This window comes from Mobula birostris, chromosome 27, assembly GCF_030028105.1.
Source record: "Mobula birostris isolate sMobBir1 chromosome 27, sMobBir1.hap1, whole genome shotgun sequence".
Lineage (NCBI taxonomy): Eukaryota > Metazoa > Chordata > Chondrichthyes > Myliobatiformes > Myliobatidae > Mobula > Mobula birostris.
In genome coordinates this window covers 40306270-40331760 of record NC_092396.1, presented here as the reverse complement: position 1 = coordinate 40331760, position 25491 = coordinate 40306270, and the positions used below count along the sequence as shown (strand labels likewise).

Sequence of the window (25491 nt, the reverse complement as noted above, 5' to 3'; positions counted from 1 at the left end):
TCTTCTAAACCACTCCAGTTAAAACGATTTTTGTTTCTAATTAGTAACACATTCTATTTTCATGGAAATTAATGAATCATCAAATTGAAATGAATATTCAACCACTAAAATAATCAGAATCAGGTTTAATATCACCAGCATTTGTTCTGGAATTTGTAACTTTGTGGCAGCAGTACAATACAGTACATAATAATAGACACTTGCCCTTTTTGAGGCATTACTCCTTGAAGATACTCCTTGGTATATCAGTAGAAATTTGCAAGTGCTTTAGGTGACATACCAAATCTCCTCAAACTCCTAATGAAATATAGCAACTGTCATGCCTTCTTTGTAGCTGTATCAATATGTTGGGACCAGGTTATATCCTCAGAGATATTGACACCCAGCAACTTGAAATTGCTCACTCTTTCCACTTCTGATCCCTCTATGTGCTCCCTCTTACATTTTCTGAAGTCCATAATCAGTTATTTGGTCTTACTGACATTGAGTGCAAGTTTGTTGCTGTGACACCACTCGACTAGCTGATATATCTCACTCCTGTACGCTCTCTTGTCACCATCTATAATTCTGCCATCTATAGTTGTACCATCGGCAAATTATAGATGGCATTTGAGCTGTGCCTAGACACACCGTCATAGGTGTAGAGAGTAGAGCAGTGGGGTAAGCACTTCGCTGTGGTGCATCATTGCTGATTGCCATCAAGGTGAAAATGTTATTTCCAATTTGCACAGATTGTGGTCTTCTGGTTAGGAAGTCAAGGATCCAGTTGCAGAGGGAGATATATAAGGCCTAGGTTCTGTAGCTTTTCAATCAGGGCTGCAGGAACTATGGTGAGCTGTAGTCAATAAACAGCATCCTGCCAAAGTCACTTTAATATTACTTTACTGAATTATAGTTCATCTATTTATTTCACTTTTATTTTGTGTACATGCATTATATCAGTTCTCTATTGGCCATGGTAACCACTCTTGTACTACTGCTAAACGTTGCTCTTTCGATGAAATGTTAAACAGGGGGCCCATCAGGTTGATTCAGTAGAATTAATTTGAAGAAGAAACAGTGTATTTTTCCCTTGGTGTCCTAGTCAGTATTGATTCCTCAATCAACACTATACCAGCAAATAACAGGTTATTATTTCATTGTTACTTGTGGGAGCTGTATACAAACCGGTTGCTTCAATTCCTACATTAGATATTCCAAAGTAACTTACTAAGATGCTTATGGATGCATAAAGGGGATAAGAGTGCTTCCTTTATGTTCTAAGGTCACACAATAAACGGATTAGCAACAAAGTTCACTTCGGTATTTTTAATAAAAATATATTAAAAATGCATCAGATATTATTCCTTATAGCTAACATTCAAAATCTGGTTTTACTTCAATATAACCTCTAATACCTCAGAATCAGAAACCAAGAGAATAGCATTTGCAGTTTGATAAACAGTATGTTGCTAATAAACATAACAGGGAGTACAAGTAAAATATCTTTATCCAGAAAGTGATTAGAATGAACAACTCGCTGTTGCGAGAATTAATTAAGGCAATCATCATAAAATGCATTTTAGGGAATTCCAAGCAGAAGCAATATACTGCTTGTACATAGATAACACTACGCACAACAGCTGTTCTTCATAGCCAATGAAGTACTTCAAAATTGCAGGCACAAGATCCCAAATTGCAAGATGGCCAATGAAACAATCTCAAATTAAAGGCTATGTTGTAAACTTGGAACCAATTCCTCTGCAATGCTAGACTGCTCACCACCACCTTCCCAAGCATAATTATGGAGCAGCATTAAATGCTACCAAAGTTAGTAAAGCCTACCTCTTGTAAATTAATAAAAGGAACAGCCAATCTGCACACAGCAGAGAAACAACACTGATAAAGACCTGATTTTTATATAATGGCATTAATCAGAAGAAATACTGACCCTGGCCCTCTTTAAAATAATACCAGTTGATCATTTGTAACCATGCAAGAACATAAGACAAAATAGAGAATTAATACAAGTAAAGGAAAATAGAGAATTAATACAAGTAAAGGAAAAGATTTGGGAAAGGGATAAAAAATGATAAAATTAAGTAAATAAGTACATAGGGATTGGATAATTATATCTGGGGACAGGAGCAAGCATGAACAAGTTAGGATATAAACACCTACAATGGTTGTAACATAGGCTTACATACAACATTTTGGACCAGAAGAAATGGTCCAGAAGAGATATATAGAAACTATTGTTACTATGTTTCTTAACAACTAATACCATTACTTAGCCTAATAGATTAGAATTACCACTGTACATAATTATCTATTTAAGTGTCTAATTTCCTTTCATATCATCTCAATGTGTACTTAAGAATGTATAAATAATTATAGTTTTATACATATAAAAAAATGGAAAAGGTTACAAGTGTGGAAAAAGTACATGATACTTGTGAATTCCTTATCCAAATAAAAATAAAAAATTTAAAAAAAAGAAAAAAAAAGAACATAGACAAAGATTCAATTTAATGTTCCAGCTGATGGCACTCCATCATTATAGGAGGATCAACTTTGATTTTTGTGCTGGTATCTGGAGCAGAATTTGCACCCACAACCTGATTCATTGACAAAACTGCCAAGAAATAAGCCAAGGCTGACAAACACACAAAGAAGAGGAGTAGGAAGAGATTTATGTAATGCCCAGACCACTTGGTTTCCCTATTTATATTCTATTTTCTAAGCATTACGATACTTCCTGAAAACAAAAATAGTAAATCGTATTACTTTTAATGTTGGACTGTAACTAAATTGTGAACTATACCTTTTAATGGTAATCAGAAAATATTAATATTTCTGGGTCTACGTGCTGTAAGCAAGTACCTGCAGTAGAATACTGCTGCAATTAATATCTGTTTAAACAGTATTTAACAGAGCGTAAATTATAATATTTCTACATTAAATAGGGCATATGCAGGCATGGAGACTAGCAAGGGAGCTGGAAAAAAGCTGACATTTGATTTAAGTTGCTAATTATTTTCTTTTAAATATGCTTTTGACAGTTAACATTTGCCATGAGTTACACCATACGTATTCAGCAGCTTTTAAAATTCAGTGTGTAATTTAAGGATCTCAATGAAGCTTACGAAGAATTTCTGCGTTGCTTTGACATTTATTGCTCAAAATACCACACAAGTCACTGTTAGTATCTAAACTCAAAAAGGAACAAGCTATTTCTGTTAAACTTTACATAGTAAAAATGCTTTTGATAAATTCATGCATAATTCAAGAATAAAATCTGATTCTGCTGCCCACCACTAACGTTCATTAAAAAAAATACATACTTAAAATGATATATTAATTTCATCTATAATCATGCACAAACCTTCTGCAGATTGGTGGTGCTAACATGCAATTTCTTCATAGGTTGAGTCTCCACAGGTCCACTCGACAGTCTGTCACCTTGGTTGCCTCGTGAACTCCGGCGCTGATCTTCTTCTTCCTCTTCTTCTGCCAACGTGTACCCCTATTGCGCACATTCAGATCAACTTCAATTAATTTTCTTAACAATTGAAAGAGAATGTAGGTTTTTTCTTGAGCAGTAACTGCATATACTGAATTATACCTAGGAGTAGGCTATTAATTCACCGATTGCTGCTTTATAACTAAGCTCTTCAGCTGTGCTAAAGATTACAACTCGGCAAATTTGCTTTGGTAAAATAGACTTATGATCAATCATATGCAGAACTGAAGGCAATTTTCAACATGGTGTGACGAGAATACACATAAAATTCAGATGTTTGCTGGCCTGGGTTAGCATCAGTGACATCAGCAGTTGGTCTGCCACCTGTCCTCAGGGGGAAGGAGAGATAAGGAACATGAAGCAGCATGTGGAGGTGTTAATGAAGGAGCCATCAGTCTGGGTATTGCCAAGATCGGCTCCCCCTTTGAACCCTGAACTGTCTGAAGTGATGGACAGGCGATACCCCAGCAGGGGGATAAAAAGGGACAGGTTCGCTAAGGCAGGACACACACGACACCCGAGGTAACGAGACCCTGGAAGCTGTGCACCTCTCACGAGTCGGTGGGAAGTACCGGACAACGCACAGAGTGGAAAGGTACGATCAGCGGGAACCCGGTGTGTGTCCGCCCTTGCTTGGGTGCCGGGTTCACTGCAGAGGATCGACCGCATCTGGAGGAGGGGTCACAGTCGGTGACCTCAGGTGACATCACCAAGGACCCGCCCGGAAAGCTGCTTGTGAGCCATATCGCCGGTCTGTGAGTGGAAGCCGTGTCTGAATGATCAGTCGTTCCCGTTCTCTCTCTCTGCACCCCCACGTTGTCCATCGCCATGGCAACGATTACTGCGAACTGAACTAAATTGGACTGAACTTTTGTGTCACTTTGAAATTTGGTCATTTACCCCTAGACAACGATAGAGCTCGATTGATGCTGTTATCTTAATTCTGTGCACGTGTGGTTATCATTGCTGAACTGTTGCATTTATTATCCTTTCGATTACTGTGTTGCTTGTTTCTTTAATAAAACTTTCTTAGTTCTAGTAATCCAGACTCCAACTGAGTGATCCATTTCTGCTGGTTTGGCAACCCAGTTACAGGGTACGTAACAATGGTTATGACAAACCAAATAAATATTACCCCCACAGAAAGAGAAGGGCTTGGTATATGGGAGGGCTATGAAGAGGGGCTTTCTGACAAATTGATAAACATACTTACAAATTCTACCATCACGCAAAAATTTACATTACTTATCTGGAGAAATGTGACTTAGAAATATTTCGCTCCAGATTGATAATGCTGCCATAAAATTACATTACAGGCCTGAGAAAATTTAGATCAATACATATCCACCTTCACACTGTGAATACATGATAAACTTTGAAGAATTCTACAATATAGATCTCTTTCGATGAGCAGACTAACTATATTTCAAAGTTAAGGTTAACCGAAAGATGTTTGGTTAATTAAGATGTAATATATAACCAAATTAGAATGGCTCGCAGCTTGGAGGAAGACCTGCACTTGCTAACTCCTCCCTTGTTGGGGAAGAGACGTTGAAGCTTTCGGACTAAACAAAATTGAATTCAGGAGACACTGCACATTCAAACTTTAAACAGGAATTGAATCTAAGCTCACCTTTACAATGCGACATACTAATACATCATATCGTTGATGGTTTATCCTGTGGCGCATCATCATCTTATTCACCATGGGAATAAATATTTGATACTGAAAAATATACATGTATATGTTGTCAGAATTAAGCAATGCTTTTGTTATCCATTAATTTCTTCTATTTCTTTCAATGGAGAAACTTTCAAATTTAATTACATGTCACTATGAAGCAGCTGTTCAGATACGCTATTTTAATAAATTACATACCATTAGTAAAAGACCCTGCTGAGATGGCAGCATTCTTGCCCACTCCAAAGGTGAGCATTTAGAACTTAAAGGAGATTTGACATATTATCAAAGAAACCTCTCCAGCTTTCCAGTAGAAAGCACTCTGACTGGTTGTATCATGGCTTGGTATGGGCACTCCAATGCACAAGGACGCAAGAAGCTGTAGCTAGTTCCATTGTGGGAGCTGCTCATCCCACCCTCAAGATCTACACAAGGTGATGTCTCAGGATGGCAGAGACATCATCAGGGACCTCCATCCTCTTCTCATTGCTGCCATCAGGTACAGAAGCCTAAGACCCACACCTCAAAGTTCCTCTGCTGTCAGGTTCTTCAACTAACCTCAAAACGACAGACTACAATACTTCCTGCAATTTGACTAATGCCATTATGTCTATTGTTGGATACTTCATCATCCGTGTATAATTTATGTTAATTTTCTGTAACTTGTTTGCCAGGTTTGTAATATGTGCTGCTGCAGCAGCAAAGAGCAAACGTTTACCTTGTGTATGTACGCCCAAGTCCAAACATGGATCATACAGCACAGAAACAGTTCTCTTACCCTCACCATACCTACACTGATCATAGTGCATCCATCCATTTTTCACCTATTAACTTCCTTCCCACTGTTTTATTCTACTGTCACCTACTTATTCCAAAGGTAACTTAGAGCAGCCAATTAACTTACCAATCAGAAGTTCTTAGGCACGTATATTCAATGCTGAGTAATACTGCACAGGTAGAGTTATTGTCTTTTGGGCAAGACACTGCAACGTTCTGTCAATCAGGCCATGTCAGACAGTTGGGATTATTCTACCCAGCTTGCTAATTATGACCAGGGTTACCATTCACAAGACTTGCTTCTCTCTTGCCCGTGCATGGTTCAAGAGAGTAAATTTATTATCAAAGTTCATACTGTATATATCACCACATACAACCCTTACTGAGATTCATTTTCTTGCCGGCAATCACAGTAAATACAAGAAATGCAATAGAATCAATTAAAGAGCGCACCCAACAAGATGGACGAACAACCAACGTGCAAAAGACAACAAACAAAAGAAAAAATGAAATAATAAATAAATCAATCAGCAATAAATCTGAAGGATCCGTGAAAGGGAGTCCACAGGTTGTGGGAACACTTCAGTGATGAAGTGAATGAAGTTGAGTTTAGTTATCCTCTCTGGTCCATGAGCCTGATGGTTGAGGGATAATACTCTTCCTGAACTTGGTGATGTGCCTCTACATGAGGTTTATTGGTGCCTTGCCTGTACTACTACCCACAGTCTTATTAGTTGCCATTGCAACTTGATGAATATCAAGAGATGATTCCAATACTCTGAAACTATGACGCTCCCAGCACACAGTGTGTCTGAGTATTTACAAGGTCCCTTGTTTTAATTGAATGATACAAAGGCAAACCTTCTTTTCAATGAAAGGAGCCTAGAATACTTGTTTTTTTAAAAAAAGCATTATTTGCCAACGCTAAGTTGGAAGGAACAGGGGATATGCACTGAGGGAGCAGGTAAGGTATTATTTTAATAATAAGTATCAAATTTAATTAGAAAAGCAGTGAAGATTTTAAATTTAACCAACTTAATGAATTCTTAACTTTAAAAACTATGGTACTTGTGTTATGATTAAAAATATCAGTATCTCATTACATATGACCCTCGGGAATGTTTTGCATTTGCACTCAAGCCGAGAATAAAGATATCTTCTATTAGGTTAAACTAAGGTCCTAAGAATTCACTCAGATAAATGTAACGATTGAACAGTGCCTGAGACCAGTAGGAGAGGTCGTCCCCGTGCTTTGCCCAATAATTTTCCCTCAATCAACTTTACCAAATAAGAATATAGTGTATTATCACACTGATTTTATGGATCATTGTTGCACACAAGTTGGTTGTTGCATTTCCTACACTACTGCAGGATGAACCTTCAAAAGACTTATTTTGCTGCAAAGCATATCAGTGCATGATTTGTAGCGAAGTTTGCAAATGATACAAATCAGTGGAGGGGGTGGTACTGTTGAGGAAGCAGGAAATCTGCAGAAGACTTAGACTTAGATTAGGAGAATGGGTAGGTTAAATACAGTACAAGGAGATGTATGGTCATGTGACTTTTCTTTTCTAAGTGGGGAGTTATTACAGATATCAGGGGTGCAAGGGGATTTGTGAGTCCAAATGCAGGATCCCCTAGAGGTTAACTTTCAAGATGAGCCAATAGTAAAGAAGGCAAATGCAATTTTAGCATTCATTTTGAGAGGAGCATAATATAAAAACAAGAATATAATACAGAAGCTTTAAAAGGCATTGATCAGAACACATTTGGCGTATTGGGAGCAGTTTTGGGCCCAATATCTAAGAAAATATGTGCTAGCATTGGAGAGTCCAGAGGAGGTTCATGTTTCCAATAATGGGAAAGTCTACGACGGGAGGGCTTAGCCTCAGATTAGAGGACATCCCTTTACAACAGAGATTAGAGGCATTTCTCTGGCCGGAGGGAGATGAATCAGCAGAACTTATTGCCACAGATAGCTGTGAAGGCAAAGTCATTGCGTAAATTTAAACAGAGGCTGATGGGTTCTTGGTGTAGAGAGGGAAAATAAATTAGCCATGATCTAATGGCAGAAGAAACTCAATGGGCCAAATAGCCTAATTCTGCTCCCATGTTTTATTGTCTTATGTCAACAAGCATACAAATAAAATCTCATGACACCTTTACCATTGTAAGGAAGTTCTCCCACTGTCATACCCAAATGTTACTGCTTGTTCAGCTCTAGCAAAACCCATGAACCAATTGAAAATCTACCAGAGCTTCATTATGTGCAAATTGATAGTTGATACATGGCTATGCATTATAAACTGGGGTAATGCAAGGACTTGAAAGGTCCTACAAAAACAGAATACTGCCCTTTCTTTCTTTCCACATTTAATAAAGAAAATGTTGAAGCAACTGAGTTCGGCTTTACTATGACAAAATTAAAATTATAGAAAAGTTTGAAGAAAAGATTATTCCACCCTGAAAGTTGATACTGGCAAGCAATTAAAGTTCCCTGACTTCATCGCATCATCATCCCTGAGGCCTGATATGGTCATTCTGTCAGAAACCTCAAAGCACATGTTCATGGTAGAATGTCAGTTCCGGATTGAGGAGGTGTTTGAATATAAACCCAAATAATTAGGAGCTGGTACAGCAATATCAAAGAATGGGGTGGAGGGCACAATGCAAGCCTACAGGGATGGGGTGTAGAGGTTTTGCTGGCTGCTCACAATGCAGAACCTACTCTCTCCTTGGCATTATGGGGCTGCAAAGTAAAGAGCCATCAGGCTACTGAGTGAGCCACCAGATGGCTATGGACAAAGAAATGTGACCCGTGGACCAGTGCTGCTGGGACACAAGCCAGGACCTGATCAACCCTGGCTGGGTCACCTAGGCAAGAGAGTATGATGTTGAAATACCAAAACTACCCAATGACCAATGTTCCCCTCTAATTTGCAACGACCAGTGAATGCAAGAATCTTGTGCTCTACAGTTTTTTGCCCAGTGACAACATGTGCGCACTGAATCTTATATATAGAGATATTCATTTTAACAGCTAGCAAAACATTGTCAATAAGAACTTTGATCTCCTCTGGGTTTGATCATTTTCGCTCTCTTTCATTTACACTCTCACAAAACATACATAGCAGGCCTGTAGCAGATAACAAAGGATTTTCTCACTGGAGCTTTTGCACACCATCCATGTGAATTGCCTGCTAAATGATGCTTTAAAAAGTCAAGTTTCCAAATATCACTCCAGTTCTTCCCATTTTCCGCAGCAACTTTTGCATCATGACAATACACACGAGTAACACCAGTTTCTGTATTGTACAGAAATACTTCTCTTATGTCCCTGCCCTCATGAGCTTTCGGTGTAGCAGTTTCTACTGTTTCGTTAAACCATTTTGCTTTAAATGAACTAACAGTTCTTTTGCACTTCACAACTTTTGTTTCTTTGGAATTTGACATAGTGAATCACTAAGTTCTTCCATAAAAAACAGCATAAATAAGCCACTTCTAAAATCTGCACACAGATCAAAGCAAACTCCACATTGTCAACACTGTCCACATCAGAAATTGGAAAAGGAAATGTGTATGATCGTGGATTATACTTAACATGCCAACAAGGTAGAGGGTGACAACATTTTGTGTGCAGTTTAAACTCCTTTGTGTGCTTGCAGCAAAAGGTGGCTGTGCACACCTCAGCTTGAACATTGCCAGTGACCCCAGGTTACATCACCAATGTGTCCCAGCCATCCTAGGGTGTAGCTCAGCATCACCCATTATGTTTCTCCTCAGTGAATTGAGTTACCCAGTCCAATCCCACTTTCCAGCAACAAAGTTAGCAGATTTGTCAGCATTATCTAACCTTTCTCCACAATGATAGCTTTCTAGTCTACTTTTCAGCCTCTTAAGTGTAATCACAGCTAAAATGGTGACCAGGGCTAGCTGCCGCCTGAGGTGTGATCAAATTAACCCTGTTTTTGTGCAGGCTTGCTAATCGTGCTGGAACATACATTCTTGCTGAAAAAAATTCAATGTCCTGCAATTTTCGTTTCTCAACAATGCATGATTAAATCATCCTATCCAAACAAATGGCACCTAACACTAGAACTTTATAACCCTGATCAAAATGACAGTTAAAGAATACAATCAAAATTTAAAACATGCCAACTAAATGGAAAATCACCATTTTAAGATTATTTTGAATTAGGTATATAAATATTACATTTTTTTTTAAAAACTGTCCAGGAAACAGATTGAGCTTGCATTTTTATTGTGCTCCAGTGAAGTTTCTTTTTGTTATTACTGAGATACTGCACAAAATAGGCCCTTCCAGCCCTTTGAGCTGCATTGCCCAGCAACCCCAATTTAATCCAAGCATGATCATGGTACAATTTATAATGACCAACTAACCTACCAACCGGTAGGGCTTTGGATTGTAGGAGGAAAATGCAGGACCTGGAAATCATACAGGCGCCATACAGGTAACAGCGGGAATTGAACCCTGCACTGTTAAGCATTGTGCAAAGCACTATGCCACCATGCCACACAGCAGAAAGTACCTCAAGTGCCACCCGGAAACTACTTTAAGCGCAGGTATGAACATTCTGGATCTGGGTACATAGGTCAAGGGGTTCATACAGCAAGAAAAATTAAGATTTTTGTTAAGATCTCTTCTACAGAAGTGCGTTGATACATCAACACTCAGCCAAACCACTGGAACAGGCAACACACCATTGTGTGACATCCAGATCCAAATATATCACCCGAGATTATTTCTGAGTTCCTTGAGAGGAGTTTGAGAACATAACTTGCAACTGACCTGGGGGAATATAATGTAATTTGTTCGTTAGAAGCCAAAGAAATCAATCCAGATTCCAAAATAAACATCTGCAGTAGATTCCCTCAAAATAGCAACTTAAATCCCATTCGATCATACCCAGTGGTGAAACATGGAATATGCTCATCTTGAGTTCAACAGTAACCAGCTGAGGCCATGAATCAGAGAATCCCTTACGTACTTGACCAAGTTCACAATCAGATGCACATCGTTAATGCTGTCTTCAATCGAGTTTGTCGGGGATAATCACTTACATATGACAAAGAAAGCAGTCATTCCACTCAACAAGTCCATGCCAATTCCCAAGATAAGAACCTCATTGATTCCAATCCATGTCTCTCAATTTTCCTTTACTAAACTACTTTATACTATTTGTTCATCAACTCCTAAACTTCTCTGGTCACAATAAACAGTAATTTACTGTACCCACAAGGGATTGCAGGTACTGGAATCTAGAGCAGCAGACAAAGTATTGGAAGAACTCAGTGGATCAAGGTAGCATCTGTGAAGGAAATGAACAGTCGATGGCGGCAGTGGGAAATAGCCCCAAAACACTGACCGTCCAGTTGCATCCACAGATGCTACCTGACCATGTTGTCTGTTAAGATTTCTAGCATGTCTCGAACTTGTGGAGGAAATCAGATTAGCCAGCCAAAACTCCATATATTTAAAACCCAAAGTCAGGATCAAACTTGCACCCCTGCAACTGTGAGACAACAGTATTAATTGCTGCAATACCCATGGCTTCTGTCCATGATTCACACCACCAACTGAAACTATACCTTTTTCACATAACACTTGGACATTTGATGTATCAACACTCAAGAGAATGGGCATCATATCAACAATCTAAAGGAACTGAGTCTGTCTCACAATCGATTCCTTAATGCTAGTCTTATTACCACATGTTGTGTAATTTTATTTTAATGTATTACAAGCATCATTATATACATTGACAGACCCTGAACAGGAAAATGGAAAAGATAATGTGAACCAAATGGAAGATTGTGTCATTGTTTCCAATGATATAAAAGTACCAATGGATCTCACACAGATTTTGGCGTACGGAGTAAAATATTCCCAAATGTGATATGATAAAATATATTCTAGAATAAAACTGGATACAAACTTGGCTTAGTAACAGGATTCAGAGGGCGGTAGTGGAGGATCTTTTCCCCCAGATTAGAGGTCTGTGATCCTTGATGTGCCACAGGGATTAGCGCTGGTCATCTTCTACATTAAAAATTTGGATGGGGATGTTGTAGGCATGGTTAGTAAGTTAGCAGATGACGCAAAAATTGGTGGCAATGTGAAAAGTGAAAGTTATAAGTAAGACTGCAAAGATCATTAATGAGAGTAAGAAACAGCAATTTAATTTGAACAAATGCTATTTGCTGTATTCTGGAAAGGACATGCACTAAGTGGCAGGACCATGGCAAATGTTTTAGAACAGAAAACTCTAGGGGTGCAATAATATAGTTCCCTGAAAGTAGCAACATGGATAGACAAGGAAAAAAGAAGGCATTTGGCAAACTTGCCTTCATTGGTCAGGGCACTAAGAAAATCTTACAAAAATGAGTAGATACAGCCCAGTCCATCATGCCCTCTCCACCACTGAGCACACTTCTATGAAGCATTGTCAGAGGAAAGCCACATCCATCATCAGGGACCACAACCACAGGTCATGCCCTCTTGGGGGAGATTTAGTTCGCTACCAAAGACTCCAGCAGATTTCCACAGATGTATCACAGAGCATCCTGATTGGTTGCATCACTACTTGGTATTAAGACCAGCCAGCTCCACTATGGGCACAAGCCTTCACAACACTGAGGACAACTTCAAAAGACGATACCTCAAGAAGACCATAAGACACAGGAACAGAATTAGGCTATTTGGCTGATATTTCAACCTTTGCTGAATCTATCCTCTGTATGTCAATTTGGTAAATTGTTGGCAAAGAGCTATGACCTACAATTTCTTTGCATATTATTTGCCACTGTCAAATCTTCTGAGTCCACCCTCAGTCCTAAAGAGGTTCTGTTCTTGACAAATATATGCTTCATTTTTTCAATGCTTTAAAACATTTCACTCCTCATCCTCAAACAGTGAACTAACTTACACTAAATGTCCAACACAACATTTTTCTCATGGCTATTTTATTACTATAGGAAACTCTAATATCAAGGAAAACAGAACTTCTAGAAAGGTATTAATATAAATTCATGAAAAATACTGGTGCTGATGATACAATTAAAAATAAAATTGCATTGAAAATATGCAAATAAGCATACAAATTAGCCAGAAAAAGTGGCTCACCTAAGGACTGGGAGAAATTCAGAGTTCAGCAGAGGAGGACAAAGGGCTTAATTAGGAAGGGGAAAAAAGATTATGAGAGAAAACTGGCAGGGAACATAAAAACTGACTGTAAAAGCTTTTATAGCTATGTGAAAAGAAAAAGATTGGTTAAGACAAATGTAGGTCCCCTACAGACAGAAACAGGTGAATTGATTATGGGGAGCAAGGACATGGCAGACTAATTGAATAATTACTTTGGTTCTGTCTTCACTAAGGAGCACATAAATAAACTTCCGAAAATAGTAGGGGACAGAAGGTCCAGTGAGATGGAGGAACTCAGGGAAATACATGCTAGTAGGGAAGTGGTGTTAGGTAAATTGAAGGGATTAAAGGCAGATAAATCCCCAGGGCCAGATGGTCTGCATCCAAGAGTGCTTAAGGAAGAAGCCCAAGAAATAGTGGATGCATTAGTGATAATTTTTCAAAACTCTTCAGATTCTGGACTAGTCCCTGAGGATTGGAGGTTGGCTAATGTAACCCCACTTTTTAAAAAAGGAAGGAGAGAGAAACCGGGGAATTATAGACCAGTTAGCCTAACATCGGTGGTGGGGAAACTGCTAGAGTCAGTTATCAAAGATGTGATAACAGCACATTTGGAAAGCGGTGAAATCATCGGACAAAGTCAGCATGGATTTGTGAAAGGAAAATCATGTCTGACATATCTCATGGAATTTTTTGAGGATGTAACTAGTAGAGTAGATAGGGGAGAACCAGTGGATTTGGTATATTTGGATTTTCAACAGGCTTTTGACAAGGTTCCACACAGGAGATTAGTGTGCAAACTTAAAGCACACGGTATTGGGGGTAAGGTATTGATGTGGATAGAGAATTGGTTGGCAGACAGGAAGCAAAGAGTGGGGATAAACGGGACCTTTTCAGAATGGCAGGCAGTGACTAGTGGGGTACCGCAAGGCTCAGTGCTGGGACCCCAGTTGTTTACAATATCTATTAATGACTTGGATGAGGGAATTAAATGCAGCATCTCCAAGTTTGCGGATGACACGTAGCTGGGCGGTAGTGTTAGCTGTGAGGAGGATGCTAAGAGAATGCAGGGTGACTTGGATAGGTTAGGTGAGTGGGCAAATTCATGGCAGATGCAATTTAATGTGGATAAATGTGAAGTTATCCACTTTGGTGGCAAAAACAGGAAAACAGATTATTATCTGAACGGTGGCCGATTAGGAAAAGGGGAGGTGCAACGAGACCTGGGTGTCATTACACACCAGTCATTGAAAGTGGGCATGCAGGTACAGTAGGCGGTGAAAAAGGCGAATGGTATGCTGGCATTTATAGCAAGAGGATTCGAGTACAGGAGCAGGGAGGTACTACTGCTGTTGTACAAGGCCTTGGTGAGACCACACCTGGAGTATTGTGTGCAGTTTTGGTCCCCTAATCTGAGGAAAGACATCCTTACCATAGAGGGAGTACAAAGAAGGTTCACCAGATTGATTCCTGGGATGGCAGGACTTTCATATGAAGAAAGACTGGATGAACTGGGCTTGTACTCGTTGGAATTTAGAAGATTGAGGGGGGATCTGATTGAAACATATAAAATCCTAAAGGGATTGGACAGGCTAGATGCAGGAAGATTGTTCCCGATGTTGGGGAAGTCCAGAATGAGGGGTCACAGTTTGAGGATAAAGGGGAAGCCTTTTAGGACTGAGATTAGGAAGAACTTCTTCACACACAGAGTGGTGAATCTGTGGAATTCTCTGCCACAGGAAACAGTTGAGGCCAGTTCATTGGCTATATTTAAGAGGGAGTTAGATATGGCCCTTGTGGCTAAAGGGATCTGGGGGTATGGAGGGAAGGCAGGTACAGGGTTCTGAGTTGGATGATCAACCATGATCATACTGAATGGCGGTGCAGGCTCGAAGGGCCAAATGGCCTACTCCTGCACCTATTTTCTATGTTTCTATGTAAGTTAAGAATTCAGGTAAAGTTCTTTTTTTTCCCCACACTTTGAGAAAAATAATTTCATTGTTCCAGTTGAATTTGTTGAATGGAAGAATTTAGCTAAATTCTAGCATGTTAAAAGGCATATATATGCATGCTGTGCAAGATTTCTTTAATAAAATTATGTCCCTTATACTGCATACAGCATTCCCTTATACTGCTCTCTATTCTAATTCAATTAATGTCGTCTATGAATACCTCAAAAGGCATCATTTTTCAGTGCTCAGCTTTACATAGTAAACTACAGTACGGCAAAGACTACTAAAACATTTTTTGCCAAATCCGTTTTAATTGCTAAATAGGAGAAAAGTTTAAGCATTCTTTTCACAACACACATGCTACCATTCAGTGAAAAGAAACACTCAAACTTCTCCAGGTACAAAATCTAGAAAAAAATAGCAACTTTTAAATCTTAATTCCTTTCAGTAAACATCATTATTTATCATTAGTTTAAAAAAAAAGTGTGATCTAGGCCCAAAGATAAACCATTTATAAAGTGCTTATGTTTAGCAATCCTCTTGACCAATAATTAACATACAGCTTATAGTCTATCCTACCTAAGTAACTTACTTGATTTATACCAAAAAGAAACCACAATCAATGGGGTATAAATTTAACTACCTTATGCTGACATAGTAATACAAACTGCGGAGATGCTAAGAATAGCATTAACAGAGAAATGACTATTAGTCTTCCACATGAATAAACTTTTCTCAGGCTTCTAGCTGGGTACAGATATAGACTATAACCACCTTTTCGATGACAAACTCTGCCATCTTCATCAGGGATGATGCCTGGGCATATCTAGTCCAATGGGATTTATACCACCATAGTTTGTCCCTCCTGATTGGTTAGTCCTCATCCAACCAGGTTTCTGCTATCCCAAACAACAGGAATTCTGCAGATGCTGGAAATTCAAGCAACACACATAAAAGTTGCTGGTGAACGCAACAGACGGATGGTAAAGACCCGGCACAGATGAGAGCTGGGATCAGAGGGGGGAGGGGGGAGGCTGGGGGTCTCAATGGAGAGGGGAGGGTTGGGGTGAGAGGAAGATGGAGCCTCTGAGGACCCAGGAGCTGACGATGGGATCTGAAGGAGATGGGATTGCAGAGTATTGGTGGGGGAAGGGGAGACGGGAGTCACAATAGCAGCACATAAAGAGCCAGCCTGGAGTTCAAGGCTGGAGTCCTGAGGAAGGGTCTCGGCCTGAAACATCGACTGCACCTCCTCCTAAAGATGCTGCCTGGCCTGCTGCGTTCACCAGCAACTTTTATGTGTGTTGCTTCTGCTCTCCCACCTTGTTTATAATTGAATTTCAGTTCTTACTTAAGAGTGAGACCTTCGTCTTTGTTAAAATTATTATCCCCTAGTTTTATTTCAATGGCTTCTTTTACCAGGCAGACCCAAAAGCCATTGGCGTGGTACAGCAGATTTGTGCCATCAAAATCAATCAATGGTCATTGCGAATGCAAACTTCTGCTACCGTGAATTTCCCCGGGTAATCCAAACAGATAACCTCATGTGCTTCTTGATGCGGGTTTCCACCATGCATTCCGTCTGGCTAATATACGCTGTTCCGCATTTACAGGGAATCCTGGAAACGCCAGCTGACCTGAGTCTCAGGTCATCTTTGACCCACATAAGCTGTGACTTGAGTTTCCTTATGGTGTTGTGGATGGTAGTAATCTGGTATTTCTTCAGGATCCTGGCGATCCTTAAGAGAAACCATGGAAATATAGGGAAGACAGCTGGTAGCGACAGGATTCTCTTCGTTGTTAAGTTTCCTGGTTTTTCCATCAGCCCTTTTAAGAACCCGATTGATTTCCTTCACCTTGTAAAAAACCAGGAAACGTAATGGGAAGCACGGTGGAAACTAGAGGAAAAGAACTTTAACAAAGACGAAGGTCTCGCTCTGAGTAAGAAATGGAACTGTGTTGTAAACAAGGTGTGAGAGTGGAAACTTGATTGGATGAGAACTAACCAATTAGGAGGGATGAACTACGGGGATATAAATACCACCAGACTAGACATGCCTAGTCAAAATCCCCGATGAAAATGCAGAGTTTGTCATCAAAATGTCAGTTACAAGTGATTTTTGTACCTGGCTGGAAGCCCAAAAAGAATTTATTCGTCACATATGCCAAGAAAGCACTAGATCCTTTGTCAGTCTTCCATAAATTTTTTTGAAGCCTTTTGAAGCTATGTCACTCTTAAAATACAAAATAGTCAACTAAAACTAAAGAAATTCAGATGCGAATTACAATACTGAAGAACCAAATGAAGGAAATTACTGTTTTAGCTAGTGGGTCAGCTTTCTCTGCAGATTTAAGGAACAAATATTGCACAAATCCAAACATGAACAAGTTGAGAAAACAAGTCCTTTAGCCCAACTGACTTATGACAACCAAGATTCCAGTCCCATTTGCTCACATTTGGTCCATACGTCTCAAACAATTTTTTCTATTTCTACACCTGTCCAAGTGCCTTTTAAATGGCTATTGATGTACCTGCTTCAACCACTTCTTCTGGCAACTCACTCCATATACCGACCACCCTCTGGCTGGAAAATATTGCTCTTCGAGTTCCTATTAAGTCTCACCTCACTCAAATGTCCTTTAGCTCTTTACTCCACAACTCCAGAAAAGTGTGTGTACACTGTCCCTACCTAAACTCTCATGATTTCACACCCCTCTGTAAGATCACTTTGCATTCTGCTCTGTATTCCAGCTTCCAAATGGTAGAAATCCCAGCCTCATCTACTTCTCTCCAGAACTTGCGTTATTTGAGTCCTCATAAATCTCTGCACTCTTTCTGGCTTAATGGCAACTTCCTGATAGCAGGGTGATCAATGGACTGAAGGTAGTGGTTTCAGTTCTGTAACTGCAGTGAAATGGTATACAACACTCATGGACTAAAAAAACAAACTTTCTGGGCAACACAACACTTCATCACAAATGCGAAAGTGAAAATACTATGCTCTCAATAGAAGCAAATCCTGTCCAAAAAGTGAAACATTTTCACTATTTCCACCACCAAGCAATAATTTTAGAACAGTAAATGCATTTACACATGTAAACTGTTATATCCATATTGGAAACATGGGTAAAGAATTTGTTTTCACCTTTTTCCCAAGTTGAAATACTAATGAAGAAAGTGTGTCCATTGCAGTTTGACGTAATTCTGGAGTACAATCCAGTGTACGAACTATGGGATGAATAATCCTTGAGGCATAGTCTGTGAAGTCCAACGATTCTGTCAGACGATCCAGAGTCTCCAAGGCCACCCTAACATATTTTTGAAAAAAATCAAAGTGTGATCAGCAAGAAACTAGGCCAATTTTTGTCCTTCCTCTGTCCAATCATAGTTACACGTCGCCCAAGGTTTGTGTTGCATATTTTTGGAATCTATTATTTTACAATATTGCAGGTCTTTCATAACCCTCACTAAGTGTAGATGCGATTATTTTGCCATCATTCATATTGTTTGAAATAAAATCTTTGGTAAATATTTTTGAAGGGGCTGCAGAAAATAAGAAACAGTAAGATATACAACTGAAGACCTACTTTCTAGGTGGCAGGGGTACTTCTTGTCCATCAAATAATTTGACAATTGGAGGAAGCAGAAGATGAAGGTAATCATCCAGGTTGGCTCCAAATAGTTGTATTGCATTTAATAGCTGTGGAAAAAAAAAATATAAACAACAAAACAGAAATTTATTTTCATCAAGAATTGTGAAAATACTGAATAAAGATTTAAAAAAAATTAAAACATATATTTCCCACAAAATGTTTAGGATCAAACATAAGCTATGTATATTGCTCTTATCACCAAATATAGTTGTAAGTTTCCAGTACAGCTATCCTTTACAATTCATTCAAGCTCTTAACCTCAATAGTATGGGGAATTCCCAAAGACATAAAGGCACAAAGAAGTCTATACGGAGGCAGAAGGGAGATTTAATTTCTAGACATCAACATAACATTAAGATAATCTACAGAACAAAATAGATATTGAATGTCAATCAAATGTTTTTCCAATTTTAATTAGGAAGTACTGCATCAGTGGAAGATTCAGCAGAGGGTTTCAGCTAAAACAAAAAGAATGGTGGTTAATTGTTTAATGATATTAAAACTTTCCAGGGCTCACCTTGATTGTGACACTGCGTCCTGTACTGGTGTCATGCATGAAGACACGTAACATGTGAGGAATCAGCTGTGGCAGATAAAGTTTAAATTCCCCTCCCAAAGCAACAACAATCTGCTCAATAACCAGAATAATGGTGTTCTGCATTTGATTGTTAAGTGTCCAATATTCCTGCAAATGACAAAAGATCATTTTTTAAAAATTAAATATAAACTTAAAGTTATTTTTAAGAAAAGTATCTGATTGGGGAAATGAGACTAAATGAGCCAGCAGAAATTTGATAGGATGAATGGCCTACTATGCCATAGGGAAATACAAGAACATAAATCTAATAAGTACAAGGAAATATTGCAGTAATGAGCTACTGCCTGGTCAGAATTCTGGAACTTTGTAGCCAACAACAGGAATATCTTTACTTCCATAATTTCAAGTCAAGCTCAAGTAGATTGATATTCAAACATACAGATATCCAGTTAGATGTTCAAAGTAACCTTTAGAATGGACATTGAATCCTACACTTCCTATTCCTAACAAAAGAGATGGCTGTTGACTTCAGGAGGACACGGAGCAACCACCCTCCGTTGAACATCGACGACTCCTCCGTAGAGATCGTTAAGAGCACCAAATTTCTTGGTCTTCACCTGGCGGAGAATCTCACCTGGTCCCTCAACACCAGCCCCATAGCAAAGAAAGCCCAGCAGCGTCTCTACTTTCTGCAAAGGCTGAGGAAAGTCCACCTCCCACCCCCCAATCCTCACCACATTCTACAGAGGTTGTATTGAGAGCATCCTGAGCAGCTGCATCACTGCCTGATTCGGAAATTGCACCATCTCGGATCACAAGACCCTGCAGCGGATAGTGAGGTCAGCTGAGAAGATCATCGGCATCCCTCTTCCCGCCATTACAGACATTTACACCACATGCTGCATCCATAAAGCAAACAGCATTATGAAGGATCCCACGCACCCCTCATACAAACTCTTCTCCCTCCTGCCATCTGGCAAAAGGCACTGAAGCATTCGGGCTCTCACGACCAGACTATGTAACACTTTCTTCCCCCAAGCCATCAGACTCCTCAATACCCAGAGCCTGGACTGACACCAACCTACTGCTCTCTACTGTGCCTACTGTCTTGTTTATTACTTATTGTAATGCCTGCACTGTTTTGTGCACTTTATGCAGTCGTGGGTAGGTCTGTAGTCTAGTGTAGTTTTTGTGTTATTTTACATAGTTCAGTGCAGTTTTTGTATTGTTTCATGTAGCACCATGGTCCTGAAAAACGTTGTCTCGTTTTTACCGTGTACTGTACCAGCAGGTATGGTCAAAACGACAATAAAAACTGACTTGACACCCACATTAGTTAAAAGTACAAACAAATAAGCAAGTCATTCTTTACTTATTGTAATCAGGTTACACTACTACAACCCAAGGACATATTCAAAATGTAATTACTCCAACCAATTTTCTTATGCAGAGTTACCTTCAACATTTTGAGCTGAAACACTTTGGAAATATTTCAATTCTCTCTTATGTTTAAAATAGTCTAACCATTATACCCGTAAGTTTGGAATGAGCTTCAAACACTACACAAGGGTAAACTTAACTTCCTCTGGAAATCATGCCATTGTTTCAGAAATGAGTAGTGCAGAAAAAGAAGCCTATCATTTAGCCTATTGATATATGCTAGATAGCAACAGATGCTATGTTTCTCCTTTAAAGTGTATACTTCCACAATTTCAAGTCAAGCCCAGTTCAAGTTTATTGTCATTCCATAACACACATGTATACAACTAAATAAAACATCATTCATCTGTGGCCAAGATGCAAAACACAGTGCATATATAGTCACACACTGCATATAGTTACGAACCAGCACGCACAGTCACAAAATTAATATCAGCACATCCCCCCGAGGTGGCATGGACTGAAGATTGACAAGCTGTCATGAAGTGCAGTGTGTATGTTTATGTAAGATAGTGTAACGTTACTGGCACGATTATAATAAAACAAATAGCAGTATAGTGCAGGATGAGAGTGTCTGAGAATTGGAGATGGGGAATGATGCACCAGAACATTCAGACAGGGTACATGTGCGCTCAGTTCCGAGAAAACAAGTAACTCCCAATTAAGCAACACCTCTGTCAAAAATTCTCCATCTTATGGCCAAATCTGTCTACTTTATGACCAAACGCATCTCCCTATCTACTCTAGTCCTATGGAATACCTATGCTAATCCAATTCTGGCATCTCAAACATTGCCAATGTTAAATCGCTCCACTATCAAGATCCTCAAGCTTTAGTTTCCTCTCTGCCTTTCCATGTTATTGTTTCTTTTAAGCAGCTCTTCCAGATCTCCATATGAGCTTATGTATTACTTTGAGTTTCATAATGCTCAAGTAAAGTGGCTTGTGAGATTCTACTGTATAAAACTGCTACGGAAATTCAGTCGTTGTTACTACTGTTGGATCCGCCTGGTTTATTCTTAAGACTGTTTAACTGCTATTTTCTTTGCAGTTTAACAATTAATTATCTGCTTGTATTTTAAGTAATTATTTATATACAAGTAACAGCTTACTGTGCTTCCTAGTGGTCAGAGTATGTAAAGGCAGCTGTTCAGTGTTTTCCTCTCGTGGTTACACTTGTTTGATTCTGGAAGTTTCTCCTGGCGCTTCATTATTTAAGGGCTTTCAGATTGACTGACTCTTATCTACAAATCTGGAAGGATATTTTCTTATCTATGGGTGTAAAAATAGCTGACCACAAGGCAGCACCGTTCTTAGGTCTTTTGACTCTCCCGCTCTTCAATTAGTAGACCTTTATCACTGCCTGTTTTCAGCTTTTATTTTAATAAAATGAGCCTGAAGCAACAAGGTTCCTGCCTCTTTCCTGACTTCTGAAAGAACCTTGAATTAAAACATCAGAGTCCAACATTACTGAGTTAAAAATACACCATATAATATCCATAGGCTGAGTATTTTTTAATGGAATGCAGTGATCCAGACTTCTCTAAATAAAATCCAGCAATTTTAAAATCAATGACAAGAAAGATGTCATTTAAAAAAAACAATGTAACTGATAAATAGTACTCACCTTAATCAAGGCAAATATGTCATCCATATAGGGTCGAATGTGAATTTTCACAAATGAAACAAGCATTCCCAGCTGCTGGAACAAAAACTGCAAGAAAAAAAAAGTCCTTAAATAGTTTGGAAATAACACTCTTCACTTGAAAATACACTTAAATACATGATTTGGAGATAACATTCTTCACTATGTCCTTTTTTGAATCATACAAATTTTAAATAGTAACCTCAAAATCTAAGTTTCAGCTGGTTATTGGTTTCAATGTGTTAAACTGCAGACACAAGGAGGAGCAGGTCTGTCAGTATTTGCCCAACAAAATATTTTTGGAAAACCTCAACTTTATTGACAAACTTGCAAATCAACTTGTCTACAAACATTTTAATTGTGGTAAAATGAGGTGCAAAGTTTTAACCTTAAAACCAAACTCAGGAAATCAGATTTTTAAAAAAATTTACTTGAATGGTGGTTAACCAAGTATTGATACGAAGAGTCAGAATCATACAGATTGGAAACTGGCCTTTCTGCAGGATTCACCTCTGCTAACCAAGTTGCTTGCTTACATTATTACCATTTATCTGCATTTGGCCCATATCCTTCTTTTCCTTTCCCTAGCCACATACTTGTCCAAATACTTCTTAAATGTTGTGATTGTACACATCTCTACCAAATCACACAACTTGTACAATACAGCCAACCACTGTGTGAAAAACCTGCCCCTCAGATCTCCTTTAAATATTTCCCCTCTCAACCTAAGTTCATAGTTCTCTAGCTTTTAACTCCCATTCTTTTGGAAATAGACTGTGACTACCTACTCTCTCTATATCCTTCATACTACATTTATAAACTTTTTTAAGATCACCCTCAGCTTCCAGCACTCCAGTGAGAACAATCCCAACCTATCCAATCTCTTCTTGCAAGTAGCCCTCCACTCCAGTCAATATCCTGCTGAATTCTCCTCTTCATACTTTTTTGCTCTGCCATATCCATTCCATATCATGGTAGTTAGAACTGCACAAAATATTCCAAATGTGGTCTATCAAAATGTCTTCTACAAGTGCAAGATAATATTCCAACTCTTATACTCAGTGCTCTTGCCTCTGAAGGCAGGCAAGCTAAATGTCTTCCTCACTGCTCTAACCACCCATGTCACCATTTTCAGGGATCTATGAACTTACACACCAACATCTCTATACACATCATTGCTTTTAAGGTCCCTGCCGTTTATGTCTGGACTGCATTGGAAACCAGAATTGCATAATCTCACAGTTGTCTGGATAAAATTCCACCTTCCAAAGCTCCACCCAAATTTCCATTTGATCTATGCCTGTCTGTATCCTTATGCATCCACATTTACCATCTGTAGCTCAACCAATAGTCATATCAAAATTATCATCCATTTCTGATCCCTGCAGAATACAAGACTGCCAGGCAGAAACATAACCCTACACACTACCCTCTACCTCTTATCACCAAGCCAATTTTGGATTGAATTTGCCAAAATACCTTGGACCCCATGACTTCCCCTAATGATTCCCTGCTTTTCCATATGATCATAAATCAAATCCCTAAGAACTTTTCCAATAGTTTCCCTGCTACTGACAGAAGGCTCATGGGCCAGTAGTGGCTAATCCCTACTGCTCATCTTGAATAGGCAATTAGCTATCCTCCAGTCTTCCAGTCCCTCACCTGATTCTAAAGATGATGCAAAAATCTCCATCAGAGCCTCAACAATCACTTCCCTCACTTCTGATGACATCCTGTTATCAATTCATCAGGTCCTAGGGATGTTGTCCACTTTAATGAGCATCGATATTTCTAACACTTCCTCTCTCCTAATACATGCACATTCTAGAACATTAGCATACATCTCCCTTAAATCTCCATCTTCCTTCTTCACCAATACTTCCATTAAGTATTCAGAACTCCATAAGTATCCCCTGGCTCTACACAAAGACTTTCCTTTAGGCCTCTGAGGGGACCTGCTCCTTCACTATAAAACCATAAGACATAGGAATTGAGAATTCAGCCCATTGAGTCTGCTCTGCCATTCCGTTACGGCTGATTTATTATCCCTTTCAACCCATTCTCCAGCCTTCTCCCCATAACCCTTGAAATCCTGACTAACCAAGAACCTATCAACCTCTGCTTTAAATATATCCAATGACTTGGCCTCCATAGCCGTCTGTGGCAATGAATTCCACAGATTCACCACCATCTAGCTAAAGAAATTCCTCCTCAGCTCTGTTCTAAATGTACGTCCCTCTATTCTGAGGTTGGGCCCTCTAGTTCCAAACTGCACCACTACAGGGAGCATCCTTTCCCTAATGGTTCCACTTTATCCAGGTATTTCTATATTCACTAGGTTTCAATGAGATTCCCCCTCTCGCTACTAATATATTTATAAAAGATTTTAGAAACCTTAATTATGTTTCCAGGCTATTTCACAACCCCCTTTTTGCCCACCTAATTGTTTTATTAAGATCTTGCAAAAACTTCAAATAACTTATTTGATCACAATTTCCTACAAGAGGCATATACTTCTTTTCTCTCCTTTCCTGATCAAACCCGCAATTTCTTTTGGAGACATGAGAGAATGCAAATATTGGAATCTGGAGCAACACACAAGAAGCTAGAAGAACTCAGCAAGTCAGGCAGCACCTATGGAGGAAATGTATAATCAATAGTTCAGTTCAAATGAAAGGACATGATCCAAAATGTCAACTATCAATTTCCTACTGTTGGGGCATACTCTGGAGTTCTGCAAAATAACAAATATTAATTTCACCAGCAACCAGTTTTCATATCCAAATGTGGTCTATAGATTGAATTTAAAATGTAGCTTAGAGCAATGCTCTTCCTTTCTTGGAGCTGCAGACAGGGGTTGACAGCAAACCAGGAAACACCCATTCACCTGAGATGTCTGCAAATGCATGAATGCAATACAAACGACAGACGTGATTAACACTCATTTTGGGTGTGTTGATATGAAGATCTGGGGGTTTGAAATTATGTACAGTTCAAAGGAAGTATTATGAATGCATTGTAACTATAGAAATTCTCTTGTTGTTACTTTTGTTAAGATATAAAATGTGATGAAATATTGGGTCGGGAGGCCTCATCTTCCATGAGGATCTCTAGTATGATACCTGCCTGTTTTGTTGA

At 39.1% G+C, this 25491-nt stretch overlaps 1 protein-coding gene across 3 annotated transcripts in view; it reads right to left on the bottom strand.

Moving 5' to 3' along the window:
* The window catches only part of mtor (mechanistic target of rapamycin kinase), a 341456-nt gene that overhangs the window by 197910 nt on the left and 118055 nt on the right, over positions 1–25491 (bottom strand). For all 3 annotated transcript variants that reach the window (XM_072245239.1, XM_072245242.1, XM_072245241.1), the window contains exons 20-25: positions 22336–22422; positions 19249–19416; positions 18666–18778; positions 18224–18386; positions 5136–5228; positions 3365–3505 (exon numbers count right to left, since the gene is read on the bottom strand). In XM_072245239.1, coding sequence (XP_072101340.1) covers positions 3365–3505; positions 5136–5228; positions 18224–18386; positions 18666–18778; positions 19249–19416; positions 22336–22422 — 765 coding nt within the window. The remainder of the gene's footprint in view (positions 1–3364; positions 3506–5135; positions 5229–18223; positions 18387–18665; positions 18779–19248; positions 19417–22335; positions 22423–25491) is intronic.